The sequence below is a fragment of the Odocoileus virginianus genome, chromosome 11, assembly GCF_023699985.2.
Source record: "Odocoileus virginianus isolate 20LAN1187 ecotype Illinois chromosome 11, Ovbor_1.2, whole genome shotgun sequence".
NCBI lineage: Eukaryota > Metazoa > Chordata > Mammalia > Artiodactyla > Cervidae > Odocoileus > Odocoileus virginianus.
In genome coordinates, this window is record NC_069684.1 from 48,402,731 (window position 1) to 48,419,056 (window position 16,326).

The window sequence follows — 16,326 nt, forward strand, 5'->3', positions numbered from 1 at the left end:
TGGAAGCTGAGGGCCTCCCCCCACCCCACCCCAACCCCATTAAACTCCACAGGGCTGTATCAGCAAATAGGTGAGTGAGAGAAACACTCTCTGTGCAGGAGAGGGAGCAGTTCATTTTGACCACAACCTAAAGTTTCTACACATGAAAAAGAAAAATTCCCTTCATACAAATTAGTATCCAGAATTCAAGGCATGGTACCAGAAAATACTCAGGTTAAAAATATCATATAAAGTAGTCTCAGGTTGGTAACGCTCCAAGCAACCCACAGAAACTACCAAATATTTTCTAGAATCTCAAGAGTTCTCAAAGATGAAGTTTCAAAGAAAATGAACTTACAGTCAAAATAACAAAACAAGGATATCATGATCAATAGCAAGCAGAATTAACCTATCAAAGACTTCATTCAGATACTGAAATAAGAGAATAAAAAATAGGTATGTTTAATAGGTTTAAAGAAACCAAAGATCTAGCTTGCTAATGAGGAATAAACTAAAAATTACAATGAAAATTGGTCAAATAGATTTGGGGAATGGGGGAAGAACTGCTGGAATGAAAAGTGAAATAAGTAAAATTTAGAACTCAAGGGGGGAAAAAACCTCAATGGAGCAGTGAGAATGTAGCAGCTACAATGCAACAATACGGACCAACATCAAAGTATATTAAAAGTAGAGAAAATACACGCAGAACTACACTTACAACTGAGCTATTAGGGAAACCCTACATAAAGTTTAAAAGACTGCAAAACTAAACAAACTATTGCCTAAGAATACAAACTCATGGAGCAAAACTGAATAAAACAAAGGACACCATAAACACAAAGTGAGAGGAGAGAGGGGACTGGATGGAGAGGAACAGTGAGGGACACCAAGTAATTAGCTTTCTTTTTCTAAAACGTGGTAGTGAGCACACAGGTATTCTTTGCATCATGCTTCTTTGTTATTTACAAATATTCTTTTGTACCCACTCAACAAATATTCTTTTTTTTAACAAATAATTATTTTGCACCTACTTAATAGTCAACAAAAACACACTCAAAAGATAAGAAAAGCTGTAGAGAGAAAAAAATGCAGCACAAGAGACAGAGATGAGTATTTAAAAGTTACAGACAATACAGGGGGAAAAAATCTAACATATGTTTATTCAGAATCCCCCCAAATATAATACTAACAGCAAGAAAGAGACAATATTCTAAAAGATGTTTCCGAGATTTGTAAAGACAAATTTACTGAAATCAGGAAGAGCAGTAAATTCTAGATCAAATAAAAAGAAGCGACTTTTCAACAACAGCAGAAATCAGAAGTCTGGAATATCTTTAAAATTCTAAGCAAAAATGGTTGTCAACATGTAATTTATCTATCACTGAAATGATCCCCCCAAACAAATATGAAAACACATTTTTTGACAAAAACTTAAGTTTTGCACAAACAGATCCTCCTTAAAGGGAATTCTAAGGGAAGGCTTCAGATAGAATAATGATCAAACACAACTTCTAAGATACAGAAAGAATGGTTTGTCAAAGCCCTGGTAAATAGATGAACTGTAATACCTATAATATGCTAGTGATGCACAAATAAGTCACTGAAACAGGTAATTTAGACACAGAACCACAAAAATTTAGACGATATTTGGATATTTCAAACCAGAGCAGAAATATGGATTATTCAATTAAAGTTACTGGGACAATCTGCTACTCATTTCCTGCAAAGAAGCTACGCGTTGGTAGAGCAAAACAAGTGATCCACACACATACCACTATACACTCCTCTAATAGCTACAAAATGAATAAAAGTACATGTGTATGTGTACAGAATGAAATAATACAGGAAAAAAAAGATTAGTTAAAAAATCCATAGAATTTGAATATTCTTCAGTTTGGAAAGAAGTAAATTAAAAGGGTGAATATAGATAACCCGAGGAAAATACCAGATTAAAAAGCCTCTCATTACATACTATGTAACACTGGACCTCTTTCCTATCTCTTCTCCAACAGATCTTCCCAACCCAGGAACCAAATGGGGGTCTCCTGCATTGCTCTTTACCAACAATCAGGAAAGCCCTGGACCTCGTTAGAGTGCCATATTCCAGAGCACTGTGCTACTTTCTTGGGAGAAAGACATTAATGTCCAAAGGACAGTCCCTACCAGGAGAACGACATCAACCAGGTACAAGTCATTTTCCGAGGTACAAGGTTCCCCAGCAGGGACCACACACAACTCTAATCCTCAGCCCAGGCCATTCTCAGAAAATAAAATCAATACTACCAGACTGAAACTATGTCAAAACAATAGTTAACAAACATCATTAAAAGATAGGGCTTCCCAGGTAGCTCAGTGGTAAAGAATCCACCCACTAATGCAGGAGATGCAGGTTCAATCCCTCATTGGAAAGATCCCCTGAAGAAATGGTGACCCACTCCAGGATTCTTGCTTGGATTAATCCCATGGACAGAGGAGCCTGGAAAGCTAGAGTCCATGAGGTCACAAAGAGTCACAACTCAGAGACACATAAAGAGACTGAGAGGTCGCAGAGAGACACAGCTGAGAAACTGAGCATGCCTAAAAGATGTTTCTTAAAAATCAAACCAAACCAAAAACTATCACCTTTAGAAACAAATGACTGACGTGTTAAAGGAATTATCATAAATTACTAAACACAGAAATTACTAAATTCCTGTCCTTTCAGTTTTTCTTATAAAATTAATTTTCTAAAAAATAACATTATTTTAATTTTATTCATTTCATAAAACTATTCTGTATGTGAAATCTTTCTAAAAAGTGACATTTACAGTCTATTTCATTTCATAAAACTAATCTCTATGAAATCTTCTATTGGTATTGGCTATAGCGATGTCTGAAATACAACATAGTAGCACTACTTACTTTGGGGTGATTTGTTCCTCTCTTTATGTTTTGATATGGCTTCAATTTTTTTTAATGTCTTTCATTTTTATAAAATCAATAATTAATTAAAAAAACAAATCTAAAATAAAAATAAAACTTTGAAAATACAGGAGATATTTATATAACCTAAGATGGGAAGAAGGTGCCAATCAAACTAATATTCACTTAACAATCAAGAAAATGCCATTTTGGGACTTCCCCGGTGGTCCAGTGGCAGAAAGACCCCGAGCTCCCAGCGCAGAGGGCCCAGGTTAAAGATTCCTGGTCTGGGAACTATATCCCACATGCCACAACCAAAGACTGAAGATCCCAAGTGCCATCACTAAGACCGAGCAGAGACAAATAAAAATTAATAAAATGTTTAAAATGGAAATTTTCTTAAATTAGATATTATTTCTAGACACTAGAAATGAAATCACTCTTCTTAAAAAAAGAAAAAGAAAATGCCATGCTATATCCTCTATCTCATCATCAGATCATCACATCAGATCATCAGAAGAAAAAAATCCAGGCTTCAAATATTCTAAGACAGCAACACCACATTCCTTCCAAAGTGACAGACACGACTAACCATTCCCTATGTCGCTGCTACCATGACACCTCAAAGTCAACATTTCCAAAATGAAACAATCTTTCTTCCTCCTCTCTACAGATTTGTTTCTATTCTTCTGTTTCTTCTCTGGGTTAATGATTCCATCACTATGCAGAAACTTTGAGGACTTAGTTAAAAAAATGATTCTTCAAAAAAAAAAAAAACAAAGAAAACTTTCATTGTCCAGGTTGTTAAAATTCTGTTTGTTTCTGATGAACCTGGTACTTTCCCTATCATGGATGGCACTTACGCACTCTGCAACTGACTCTTTGTATCCCCAACTAGAAAGTTCTCTAGGGGACAGATTCGATCTTACTTACTTTAACCCTACTAGTTTCACTAAAGGGGACAAAGAATATTGACTAACTACATAATAAGTGATTTATTTTTCCACCCTTTACCATGCAATACAAACTGTTAATAAAACCCACTCATTTTACAAATAAATAAATCTCTGAATTCCAGTGATTCAGTCTTTGTCAAAGACTAGACTATTGGTCTTTTGATCTCCAGTTTCCTGTTCTTTCTGGTCATTCTATAATTGGCAAGTACTTAGACCCACTACCAATTTATGTGAAAAGAAAAAACAGAATTGAAAAGGTTACTCAGAAAGTTAATAAAACATTAGCTACAATTTTCTATTCAGGCTATAAATGCTATCTTCTAGACAAAAGTCTAATCGACTACCTCAAAAAACATATTTGTTAGCATTAACTCAAAAAAACTAAAAAAAAAGTTATGTTTGAGATTTCCCAGTCATTAAAGGTGGAAATGTTTTTATCCAAAACAGATCCAAAGTATAATCAAACTAAATTAAACTATTATTACTATAACATATAGTCAGTGAAAAGTACTGTCCATTCATTAGCCTCTTATATTAACATCTTATATTTACATGACAACCTAGGCTCAAGTTTTAGATGCTGGAAGCATTATGTTTTCAGAAATTGATTGTATACCTCTTCTAAACATTTTAGCACCAAAGGAAATTTTACACAAATTTAGGCAGGAAAGAGGATTTCATCTCTGATGGCCCTTTAATGCCTTGATTTAAAAGAATATAATGGTAAACTGAAGTGAATACATTTTTCCTATTAAACTTGAAACCAAAATCATTTCTCTAGAGCTAAAACCTTCAAAATTCCAAACACTCTGGGTAGCTTTACCCAAAGTATAATCAGTTCATGGCCATTAAGCAAAAAAGTTCCATGATCACTGCAATTCAATCAACATTACCCTAAAAGAATTTTTAGAAGACTTTCACAAAGTGATTCTAAAACTCATCTGACAGGTGCACAATAATCAAATTTTTGAAAATTGTTCATTTCTCAGGCTGGATGTATTTTCTGTTACATTCTTTTTAATTAAAAAAAAACAAAACACCAAGTATTATGATGTAGAAGAAATGGCTCAGTCATAATATTCAAGAACATAATTGTCATTTCGATTCCCAATATACTCTCCCACCTTATAAAAAAAAAAGAAAACATATGAAAACAGGTTGTTCAGAAACAGGACAATAGGTAGAACAGAGAAGAAAAACAAGATGACCTCTAGGACTGAACAATGTTACTATGTATAGAGAGAATCCAGGACACAGAGCTGAGAGGGAACCCAAATAAGGCCCAAGGGTTTCCTTGAACTGAAACAGGGTTGAGAACTCAAAGGTGGCTAGAATTCACAGGGTGGAGTAACTCTAGTACAAAGGGTCACACAAAGAACTCCAGGGATCTGCAGTGGGTTCCCCTGGATCTTCATATGATTAACATAAGCATATAAGGAAAGTACCAGAGACCAAGGAATGAGTCACTGGAAATGATCCACAAAATGTTCACAGGCCCAGGTATAACTCCAGAGTGTGTGTGTGGGGGGGGCCCTAAAACATGGGTACTGAGCAGAGTACTCAGAAAGGTCCTGACTACTTCAGGGGTGGGGAGAAAAATCAGGCCCTGTTTAAAGGCTGTTTTGGTCTAAAACAAGCAAGCCTCAAAAGAATAAAACTGCTTCCGAGAAACTCAGCTGCATCCCCAAACAAAGCTCAAGAATATATAAATATCTGCAAAAATATCCAGTACTCAGGAAAATAAAATTCACAGTGTCTGGCATCCAACTGAAAAATGGCAGACATCCAAAGAAACAGCAAAATACGACCCTTTAGTGGAAAAAAACAACAAACTGAAACAGACCTAGAAATCACACAGAAGTTAGAATTACTGGACAAGAAACGTAAATCAATTAAGTTATTCTTGCTAGAGTCGCTACATCCAACAAGATAGAGGAAAGCATGAACACATTAAGGAAAGATATGGAAGATATCCAAAGTCTAAATCAAATTTCTAGCAATGAGAAAATATACTGGATGGGATTAACAGATTAGACACAGAAAGTATAAGTTAACTTAAACATCCATAGTAGACACTAAAATGAAGCACAGTAAGAAAAAAAGACTGGGGTGAGGAAAGAAAGGAGAAAGCATCAGTGAGCTATGAGACAATCTGAGTGACCTAATACATGTATTCAGTTCAGTTCAGTTGCTAAGTCGTGCCCGACTCTTTGCGACCCCATGAATCACAGCACGCCAGGCCTCCCTGTCCATCACCAACTCTCAGAGTTTACTCAAACTCAAGTTCATAGAGTCGGGGATGCCATCCAGCCATCTCATCCTCTGTCGTCCCCTTCTCCTCCTGCTCCCAATCACTCCCAGCATCAGGGTCTTTTCAATCTCCAAAAGAAGACAGAAATATCTGGAAAAATCAATGGCCAAATTCTCCCTCAATTTGATGAAAATTATGACCTACAAAACTGTCTAGAGCTAACAAGAAAAAAAGATGTCCTTTATATCATAGGGGGCTGGAATGCAAAAGCAGGAAGTCAAGAGATACCTGGACTAACAGGCAAGTTTGGCCTTGGAGTACAAAATGAAGCAGGGCAAAGGCTAACAGAGTTTTGTCAAGAGAACTCACTGGTCATAGCAAACACCCTCTTCGAACAACACAAGAGACAACTCTACTCATGAGACATCACCAGATGGTCAATATCGAAATCAGACTGATCATGTTATTTGCAGCCGAAGATGGAGAAGCTATATAGTGTCAGCAAAAACAAGACTGGGAGCAAGCGAACTGTGGCTCAGATCATGAACTCCTTACTGCAAAATTCAGACTTAAATTGAAGAAAGTAGGGAAAACCACTAGAACATTCAGGTATGACCTAAATCAAACCTCTTACAATTATACAGTGGAAGTGACAAATAGATTCAAGGGACTACATCTGATAGACAGAGTGCCTGAGGAACTATGGACGGAGGTTCGTGACATCGTATAGGGGGTGGTGATCAAGACCATCCCCAAGAAAAATAATGCAAAAAGGCAAAATGTTTGTCTGAGGAGGCTTTACAGATAGCCAAGAAAAGAAGAGATGCAAAAGACAAAGGAGAAAAGGAAAGCTATACCCACCTGCATACAGAGTTCCAAAGAATAGCAAGGAGAGATAAGAAAGCCTTCTTTGGTGATCAATGCAAAGAAATAGAGGAAAACAAAAGAATGGGAAAGACTAGAGCTTTCTTCAAGAAAATCAGATACCAACAGAATATTTCATGCAAAGATGGGCAAAATAAAGGACAGAAACATTATGGACCTAACACAAGCAGAATATATTAAGAAGTGGCAAGAATATACAGAAGAACTATACAAAAAAGATCTTAATGACCAAGATAACCACGATGGTATGATCATTCACCTAGAGCCAGACATCTTGGAATGAGAAGTCAAGTGGGCCTCAGGAAGCATCACTACGAACAAAGCTAGTGGAGGTGATGGAATTCCAGTTGAGCTATTTCAAATCCTGAAAGATGATGCTGTGAAAGTGCTGCACTCAATATGCCAGCAAATTTGGAAAACTCAACAGTGGCCACAGGACTGGAAAAGGTCAGTTTTCATTCCAATCCCAAAGAAAGGCCATGCCAAAGAATGTTCAAACTACCGCACAATCACGCTAATCTCACACACTAGCCAAGTGATGTTCAAAATTCTCCAAGCCAGGCTTTAACAGTATGTGAACCATGAACTTCCAGATGTTCAAGCTGGATTTAGAAAAGCCAGAGGACCCAGAGATCAAACTGCCAGCATCCACTGGATCATGGAAAAAGCAAGAGAGTTTCAGAAAAACATCTACTTCTGCTTTATTGACTACGCCACAGCCTTTGACTGTGTGGATAACAATAAACTGTGGATAATTCTTAAAGAGATGAGAATACCAAACCACCTTACCTGCCTCCTGAGAAATCTGTATGCAGGTCAAGATGCAACAATTAGAACCAGACATGGAACAATGGACTGGTTCCAAACTGGGAAAGGAGTACATCAAGGTTGTATACTGTCACCCTGCTTATTTAACTCATATGCAGAGTACATCATGTGAACTGCCAGGCTGGATGAAGCACAAGCTGGAAACAAGATTGCTGGGAGAAATATCAACAACCTCAGATATGCAAATGACACCACTCTTCCAGCAGAAAGCAAAAAGGAACTAAAGAACCTACTGATGAAAGTAAGAGGACACTGAAAAAGTTGGCTTAAAACTCAACATTTAGAAAACTAAGATCATGGCATCCAGTCCCATCACTTCATGGCAAGCGGATAGGGAAACAATGGAAACAGTGAGAGGCTTTATTTTCTTGGGCTCCAAAATCACTGCAGAAGGAATGCTTTCTCCTTGGAAGAAGAGCTATGACAAACCTAGACAGAATATTAAAAAGCAAAGACATTACTTTGCCAACAAAGTCCATCTAGTTAAAGCTGTTTTTTTCCAGTAGTCATGTATGGATGTGAGAGTTGGACCATAAAGAAAGCTGAGCGCCAAAGAATTGATGCTTTTGAACTGTGGTGTTGGAAAAGACTCCTGAGAGTCCTGTGGACTGCAACGAGATCAAACCAGTTCATCCTAAAGGAAATCAGTCCTGAATATTCACTGGAAGGCTGATGCTGAAGCTGAAGCTGCAATACTCAGGCCACCTGATGCAAACAACTGACTCATTAGAAAAGACCCTGATGCTGGGAAAGATTGAAGGCAGGAGGAGAAGGGGACAACAGAAGACTAGATGTTTGGATGGAATCACTGACTCAATAGACATGAGTTTGAGCAAACTCTGGGAGTTGGTGATGGACAGGGAAGCCTGGCGGTGCCGCAGTCCATGGGGTTCACAAAGAGTGGGACATGACTGAGAAACTGAACTGAACTGAACAAAGCAACAAATCAAAAAGGTCAGTAAACCTCCAGCATGTGAAACATGAAGAAATTCCACCAAGATACATCCTAATCAGGGGACAAAGAAAAAATCTTAAAAGTAGCACATTGCAGAGCAACAAAGATAATTCAAAGAAGTCTCACTGGAAACATCATAAGCAAGGGACAGTGGAGTAATGGATCTTAAGTTGTGAAAAAAAGCAAGTTGTGAACCTAGAATTTTATATCCAGTGAAACTATCTTTCAAAAATGAAGGTAAAATAAAGACTTTTCAGACAAAGGAGCATTGAAGATATCATCACCAGATCTACACCACAAGGAATGTTAAAAGAATTCTTTCAGGCAGAAGCAAAATGCTACCAGACAGAAACCTGGATCTATTTAAAAAAATACAGACCACCAAAAACAGTCAAAACACTTTTTCCCCTTATTTTTAAATTTTTTTAAAAGACAATCATCAAAAAAGAAAACAAAAGATAATCATCTAAAAGACAATCGTCAAGGAAAAAAAAAAGGCAATCATCTATTTAAAGCAGGAGTCCATAACATATTTATAATACAAGGGAAACAAACCACAAAACAGCAGAAAGGCCTAAAGAGGAACATATTGCTACCAGGTTCTTAACGCTATAAATAAAAAGCCTAGATAGGTTAAAAGTAAATAACAGAAGATGTATCATGCTAACATTAACAAAAACAAAACAAAACAAACAGAAGCCACTTATTAACACCAAAGTAGAATTCAGAGCAAAAAATATTATCAGGAATAAAGAAGGTCATTTCCTGACAACAAAGTGGTCAATTTTGACACAAAAGGAGTTCAAAAAAAAGTTCACTGAAAGAAAAAGTTTTCCAAATTTAGAAGTGAGCCTTTGAATCTGTGATGGGCTTCTATGACAGCTCAGTGGTAAAGAATCAACCTGTAACACAGGAGATACAGGAGACGGGTTCAATCCCTGGGTTGGGAAGATTCCCTGGAAAAGTAAATGACAACCCACTCCAGCATTCTTGCCTGGAAAATTCCATGGACAGAGGAGCCTGGCAGGCTACAGTCCGTGGGGTTGAAAGAGTCAGACACGACTGAGCACACAAACATTTTGAAAATACAGGGCAAACACTGGTTTCTGGCTTCAGAACCTTTCATATACTGAATTTACAGTGTGAACTGTTAACATTTTAAGCACACTAAAGAGAACTTCTAAAAATTTTATTAGAAAGAACATCTTATAGAAAGACATCTATGTCTATATATATATCATCTATATCTGTATCTCTCTCTTCACAAAACACACATCAAGCAGCTGTGTTCAGTACTGTACAAAATTAGGTAGAGTCCTAGCCTTGATGACATAATATTACCAACCCCTTAAAAAGTATTTTACAAACTTTCAACTCCTTCCAAGTTCTAGATAAGTAGAACAGGAACACTGTGCCTAATGTCAATAAAAATTTTGTTTATTTTCTTGATAAAGCACAGATGGACCGTCATTCCCTTCTCAAAAACCTCCAATGACTCCTCTACTGCATATAAAGACAGACATCTTCAGTCACAGGTAATCAAAGTCCTCCACAATCTGGCAGGGTCAGCCTGTCTTCACAGGTTTGTCTCCCCAAGGCCCTTCCTTCATCAGCTTTCTATTACCTGGCATATTCATTCTTTTGTTTATGCTGTTCCTTCCTCCATCTCCATCTGCCAAAGCCCCACACATCATTTAAGGACTAGATTCCCAGTGTGGTCTGGGTAAATCAATCCTTTCCGATTTAATCTCATTTCTGAGCTCATTCCTTTCCACATTTATGTTAGCAATCCTAAAAATGATTTTTGAAATCCACTATTTGTATTTGTCAGTCTTCCCCAGAACACTATGAATTCCCAAAAATCAAAAATCGTATCTTATTCCTATGAATTCCAGAGGGTCACAATACCTTACAACAGGTCCTAAACATGTCATAAATTAGGATGGTAAGATACTAGCAAGGCAAGAATTGACATGTTGAATAACAAAATCAATTTTTAAAAACTCAATATTCTTGAAACCCAATGAGAAAACAACCCAATTAAAAAATGGCCAAAGCTATTAATAGACACTTCATTAACAAAGATATACAGACCGCAAATAGGCACATGAAAAGATGTTCCACATCTTATGTCATTAGGAAAATGCATATTCAAACAACGATGTACCACTACATACTTAGTAGAATGACCAAAATCCAGTCACTGACAACAACCAAACACTGGTGGGAATGTGGAATAACGGGAATTCTCATTCACTGATGCTGGGAATGCAAATTGGTACAATGCCACTTCAGAAGACAACTGGGCAGTTTCTTACAAAACTAAACATATTCTTAGCATAAGATCCAGCAATCATGCTCCCTGGTATTTACCCAAAGGAGTTAGGTAAAACTTATATAAAACACAAAACCCTGCACATGGATATTTTTAAGTTTTATTAATAATTGTCAAAACCTGGAAATAATCAAAATGGACTTCAGAAGGTGAATGGATAAATTGTGGTACATCCAAACAACGGAATATTATGCAGTGCTGAAAAGAAATGAGTCATCAAGCAAAGACTTGGAAAAAGCTTAAATTCGAATTATAAGGTGAAGAAAGTCAATCTGAAAAGGCTACACAGTGCCTGATTCCAATTATAGGACAATTCTGAAAAAGGTAAAACTATGGTGACAAAAAGATCAGTGGTTGCCAGGGGTTAACAGAGAGGGAAGGAAAGACAGGGGAGCACAGAAGATTTCTAGGGTGGTGAAAACTACTCTGAATGATACTAGAATGGTAGATACATGCCATTACACATTTATCCAAACCCAGACAATTTACACCACAAGGGTGAAGAGTAAGGTAAACTAGGAACTTTGGGTGATGATGTGTTAATACAGGTTCATCAATTGTAACAAATGTTCCAGTCTACTAAGGGATGCTGCTAATGGGGAAATTTATGCATGAATTAGAGCAGGGAAAGCAAATACTGGAAATCTCTGTACCTTCCACTTAAAACTGCTTTAAAAAATAAAGTGTATTAAAAAGAATAAACTCAATATTGGATCTAACTTATTTTTAAGTAAATATACATTGTTTCAATATTAAGAAGCAAACTCTGCAAAGGTACTGGGAAAGATACTGACACAATACCAAAAATCAGCTGTGTGAAATACACTCATCCTAGAAAGCTGCTGAACTCCACCACAGAAAATAAAACTCTAAACTAGTTGTTCAATAACTGTACTGCAGCATATACTGAGCAAACATTTATACGAAACATTCTGTACGCATTTTTACTTTTTAAAAAAGATTAAAAATTATGATATAAATGTAAACTATCCAGGGACCCAGAAACTTCCAGTCTTTTAGTAGTTGTTCTTTCAAACTTCAACAATTATCAAACACCAACTACTTTTAAAACATAGCGTTGGGGGGGCAATACAAAGGCACAAAGATAACCTACTTCCTGACCTCAAGGAGTTTATATTCTAGGAGATACATAATAAACCATGAGAATAAATGCTGCAATTAAGATATATACTCTGTGAGATCCCAGGAAAGAAGAAAAATGGGATACAGAGAAACTAAAGTATATAGAAAAGATGGCATTTAAGCTAAGGAGGATTTGAAAGCTGAAAATGGCGCTAGTGCCAATGCACAAGACATAAGATACGAGGGTTCGATCCCCGGGTTAGGAAGAGTCCCTGGAGAAGGAAATGGTAATCCACTCCAGTATTCTTGCCTAGAGAATCCCATGGACAGAGGAACCTGGCAGGTCCCAGTCTATGGGGTCGCAAAGAGTCGGACACAGGCTGAAGTGACTGAGCACGCATGCAACTTTGAAAAGGCAGAGATGGCACTCCAGGCTGAAGGACAGGAGCAAAGGAATATCAAAGCACATCTCAAGAAAACGGGCCCAGGACTGGGGATGATTCTGGAATAGCTGAAGCATACATCTGTGAAGAGTTGAGGGTGGACAGTAGACAAGATTTATTGTTGAGACCGATGACCTAAGCGAGGGAAATGAAACTCTATTCTGAAGAAAACAGTGAAAAATCTCCAGGAATTTTTTTAAGTTAGGAAAGAAACAAGTCTTTATTCCTTAAAATTAAAAATAAATATATGTCCATCCCCAAACTGTTGTAAACAATCTTTGAAATTTAAAAAATAATAATTATTGCTGTTTGCCAATTGGTGACATTTTGGAACTAGGTTATTGAAAAATCAGAATCAAAAATTACAGTACGGGGAGAATGCAGGCTTCCCATTGAGCTTTAACACACGAGCATCCCCCAAGACATTAAACTTGAGCTGGGCTTGTCATCCATAATCAAATCCTCCAAAATCAATAAATCTATCCTAATTTCTCTCCTCCCAGACTCAATCAATCAAAGAGCACTAAAGAAAGTTCTTAAAATCTACTGTCTCTTTAATTTTAAGGATAAACTGAATTTAAGATTTCCAAGAGACCTGTATTTTATTCTAAAGGACCCAGGTTTTTATCAATTACGTTCTCAAACTGCCTATCTGAAAAAACATAATGACGGATAGTTTGAACCTCGCTGGCTTATGAGAACAAACTAACCTCCCCACGTCCCCCCAAAACAGTCAACGAGTAGCAAAAGTCATCGTCCTCAAGTTTCCAGGAGGCACAAGGCAAGGCAAATTAGTACCCACTCCAAGATGTACAGTTATTTTAAATCCCCTTTATCGGACCAATTCACTGCACTTTTCAAATCACCGGTCAAACTTCTCCGCCCGAGACTCATCATAGCCACGTCCGGCAGCATGCGGAGCACCCATCAACGTAACAGAGACTCAAAGTACCAGCAGGCTGCCCAGGGGGAAAGCTCGCCAAGGTCTCAACCGCATCGGAAGACCGTGGGAAGAGGCGCCGCGGTCCAGGCCCACCCGGACAGAGTGAGGACCCGACTGCCGGCGCGTTAGGCGCGGGGGTTGGACCCCAAGGCGCCTCTCCGCCGCCATGTGCCGCCGCTCGGCAGAGAAGAAGGTTATATAACAAACTCCCGGAGCCATGGAGCGTGCCGCACCCGCCAACGCCCGCCTTCGTTCCCTCGAGCCGGCTCCGCGAGCCCGGCCGCCGCTGCGCGCTGAACGGCCATAAGCATGGCCTAGGCCCGGCGCGAGGAGGGCCCGGCGGGCCAGGCGCGGCGGGAGAAGCCGGGCCGCGGCTCCGGGCCCAGGCCGCGCCGACCCACCCTCCGCCGCCCCGGCCCAACCCCCTGCTTCCCTTCCCCCTACCAGAGTAGGGCGGGTGACCGAGCCGCCGCAGAGTCCAGTGGGCGCGCGAGGCGAGGCGCGAGCTCCTCCCGCGCGAGTCCGTCACAGCATCTCCCGGGAGGCACGGCCGCCACCGGCAGGGCGCGCTCACCTCCGCTCCGCGGAAGCCGCTTGCCTCTTCGCGGGCCTCCGCCTGCGACCGCCCCAGCCAGCTGAGATCCACACACCCCCGACTCAGCGAGCGCCTTCGCCGGCTGCAGACCGGCCGACCGCTCAGCGCGTAAAACGCAGCCGGTGCCTGCGCCGCGGTTCCGGGTCCTCCCCCACGCGACTCAGCCTCTGCTTCCTCCGCTTCGGCAGCGCAGGCCCGGCTTTGCGCATTACCCCCGGCAGGCACACGGAGTCCCACTCACCGGGGAGGGGAGGGGAGGGGCGGGGAAGGGCGGGGAGGTGGGAGACAGAGAGGAGATCGCGGCGCGGAGACCTGAGTTCTCGCGAGGGTTCTGGCCTCTGGCGCCTGCTCTGCGGGAATTTCAAACTCTCCGCGAAAGAACATGGGAGAGGGGGTGGGGGTGGGGGGCGGAGGGAGGGAAAGGGAGGAAAGGAAGCAGGGTCTGAAAGGGCCGGGTATTTACATAAAACAGGAGCGCCCTGCCTCCGAAGAGCTGAAGGGAACAAAGACTACGAGTCCCATAATGCCTTGCGCGTTGAGCCTCTTTGGCTGCCCAGCCCTTGAGCCCAGGGCGGACTTGGGAGTGGTAGTCTGTACCCGAGGTAGGGCCCGCCTCCCGATCCCTCCCGGAGTCTTCCGTGGCGGGAGAGTTGTCACATTATCTTCTGGCTCCGCTTGCTGGCGGCCGAGTGATAATCTTTGCCCTCGGTGTTTTTCATTCTCCCTGCTACGACTTTCTGTGCCGGGGCGCCTGACTTTGGGGGAAAGCTTCTTTCCCCCTCTTCTATATGTTTGAATATGCCATCGTGCTTTCGTGGCCAAGGTGCTCACGAGATCTAGTGTAATCTTCTAAATCAAAATTTTACCCCAAACCAGTGTTGCATACTTGGTCACCCTGGGGTTTCATTGTGGAATTTCTTTTATTTGTGGTTAGTATCTTTGAAGTTGATGGGCTTCCCTGGTATCTCAGTGGCAAAGAATCCGCCTCCAATGCAGGAAGGGCGGGTTGGATCCGAGTTGGGAAGCTCCCCTGGAGAAGGAAATGACAACCCCCTCCAGTATTCTTGCCTGGGAAATCCTATGGACAGGAGCTACAGGATGCGCTACAGTCTATGGGGGTCGCAGAAGAGTTGGACACGACATAGTGACTAAGCACACGGGATCTTTGACGTCAATCCCAGCACCACACACTTTTCAAACAGATGTGGGAATATAACCATAATGAAAGTGAAAATAATAATAAATAAGAAAAATAATAAAACGGGAGATAGGGGTAGGATTCTAGCAAGCCACTTTTGTTTTAACCAGGAAAGTTTATCCTTTTCTGTTATCCTTTCGCATATGATTTTTGTCAAAGTTTGTCTTTTAGAAATGTAATATTCTTTTTCCCCCATATTTTTTGTCTCTTTATTGACAGCGATCTCTAAAAGTAACAGGCGTGTTTGCGAAGTAAGTCGCTTCAGTCGTGTCCGACTCTGTGCGACCCTAGGAACTGCAGCCCGCCAGGCAGGAGTGGGTTGCGGTGCCCTCCTCCAGGGGATCTTCCCCACCCAGGAACGGAACACAGGTCTCCAGCATTACAGGCGGATTCTTTATCCACTGGGCCATCAGAAACATAGTGGTTTACAAAAGGTACTAGCTAAGTTGTGGCAGAGAAGAAGTTAAAGAGGTTTTTGATTGTCTTGACTATTTTAAATAGACTTCTCCAAACAGATGTGGGAATTCATGTCCTGGTCTTGCCCTCCATTTTATACTTCCTTTTCTTGGCACCATTTTATACTCAGTTCATAGGTGCTGTACTTCTCTGTAATCTGAAGAAGCAGATTCTCAACTCCAGAATGCTGGTAGAGCAAGGATGACTTAGAGGTTCAACGGATTCCTTAGACAAGAATTTGTTACCAGTTGTAAAATTCAAAATCATCATACTTATCCAAACTGAGTTTCTAAAACTATCCTTCAGATTTTAGTCTTTCTTTCCATAATTACTGACAGAATGCTGGTATGGTTTCTGTACGGTTGTCTATAATCTGGACCAATCCTACCTGTCCTGTTTTATTTGTAGTTCCTGAGAATCTTTGCTTCACTTCCCTGCAAACACGTTTCTGCTTCTCATCATCTTCCACTGAAAATGGTCCAACTAAGACTCTTTTCTCTCAAAATCTTCTCAACTTC

General features: G+C 40.3%; 1 protein-coding gene across 8 annotated transcripts in view; it reads right to left on the reverse strand.

Annotated features, from left to right (window-relative positions):
• The window catches only part of AHCTF1 (AT-hook containing transcription factor 1), an 86,091-nt gene extending 71,681 nt beyond the window's left edge, over positions 1 to 14,410 (reverse strand). For 4 of the 8 annotated variants that reach the window (XM_070474416.1, XM_070474417.1, XM_070474411.1 and 1 more), the window contains exon 1: positions 2,352 to 2,442. Coding sequence is in view for 1 of the 8 variants with exons in the window: in XM_070474410.1 (XP_070330511.1) it covers positions 2,352 to 2,443 (92 nt within the window). In the remaining 7 variants the exon portion in view is untranslated. Of the gene's footprint in view, positions 1 to 2,351; positions 2,444 to 13,568; positions 13,672 to 14,003 lie in introns of those variants that run through there. The other 4 variants (XM_070474413.1, XM_070474412.1, XM_070474414.1 and 1 more) reach the window with 4 other exon arrangements.
• Between the last annotated feature and the right edge of the window lie 1,916 nt (positions 14,411 to 16,326).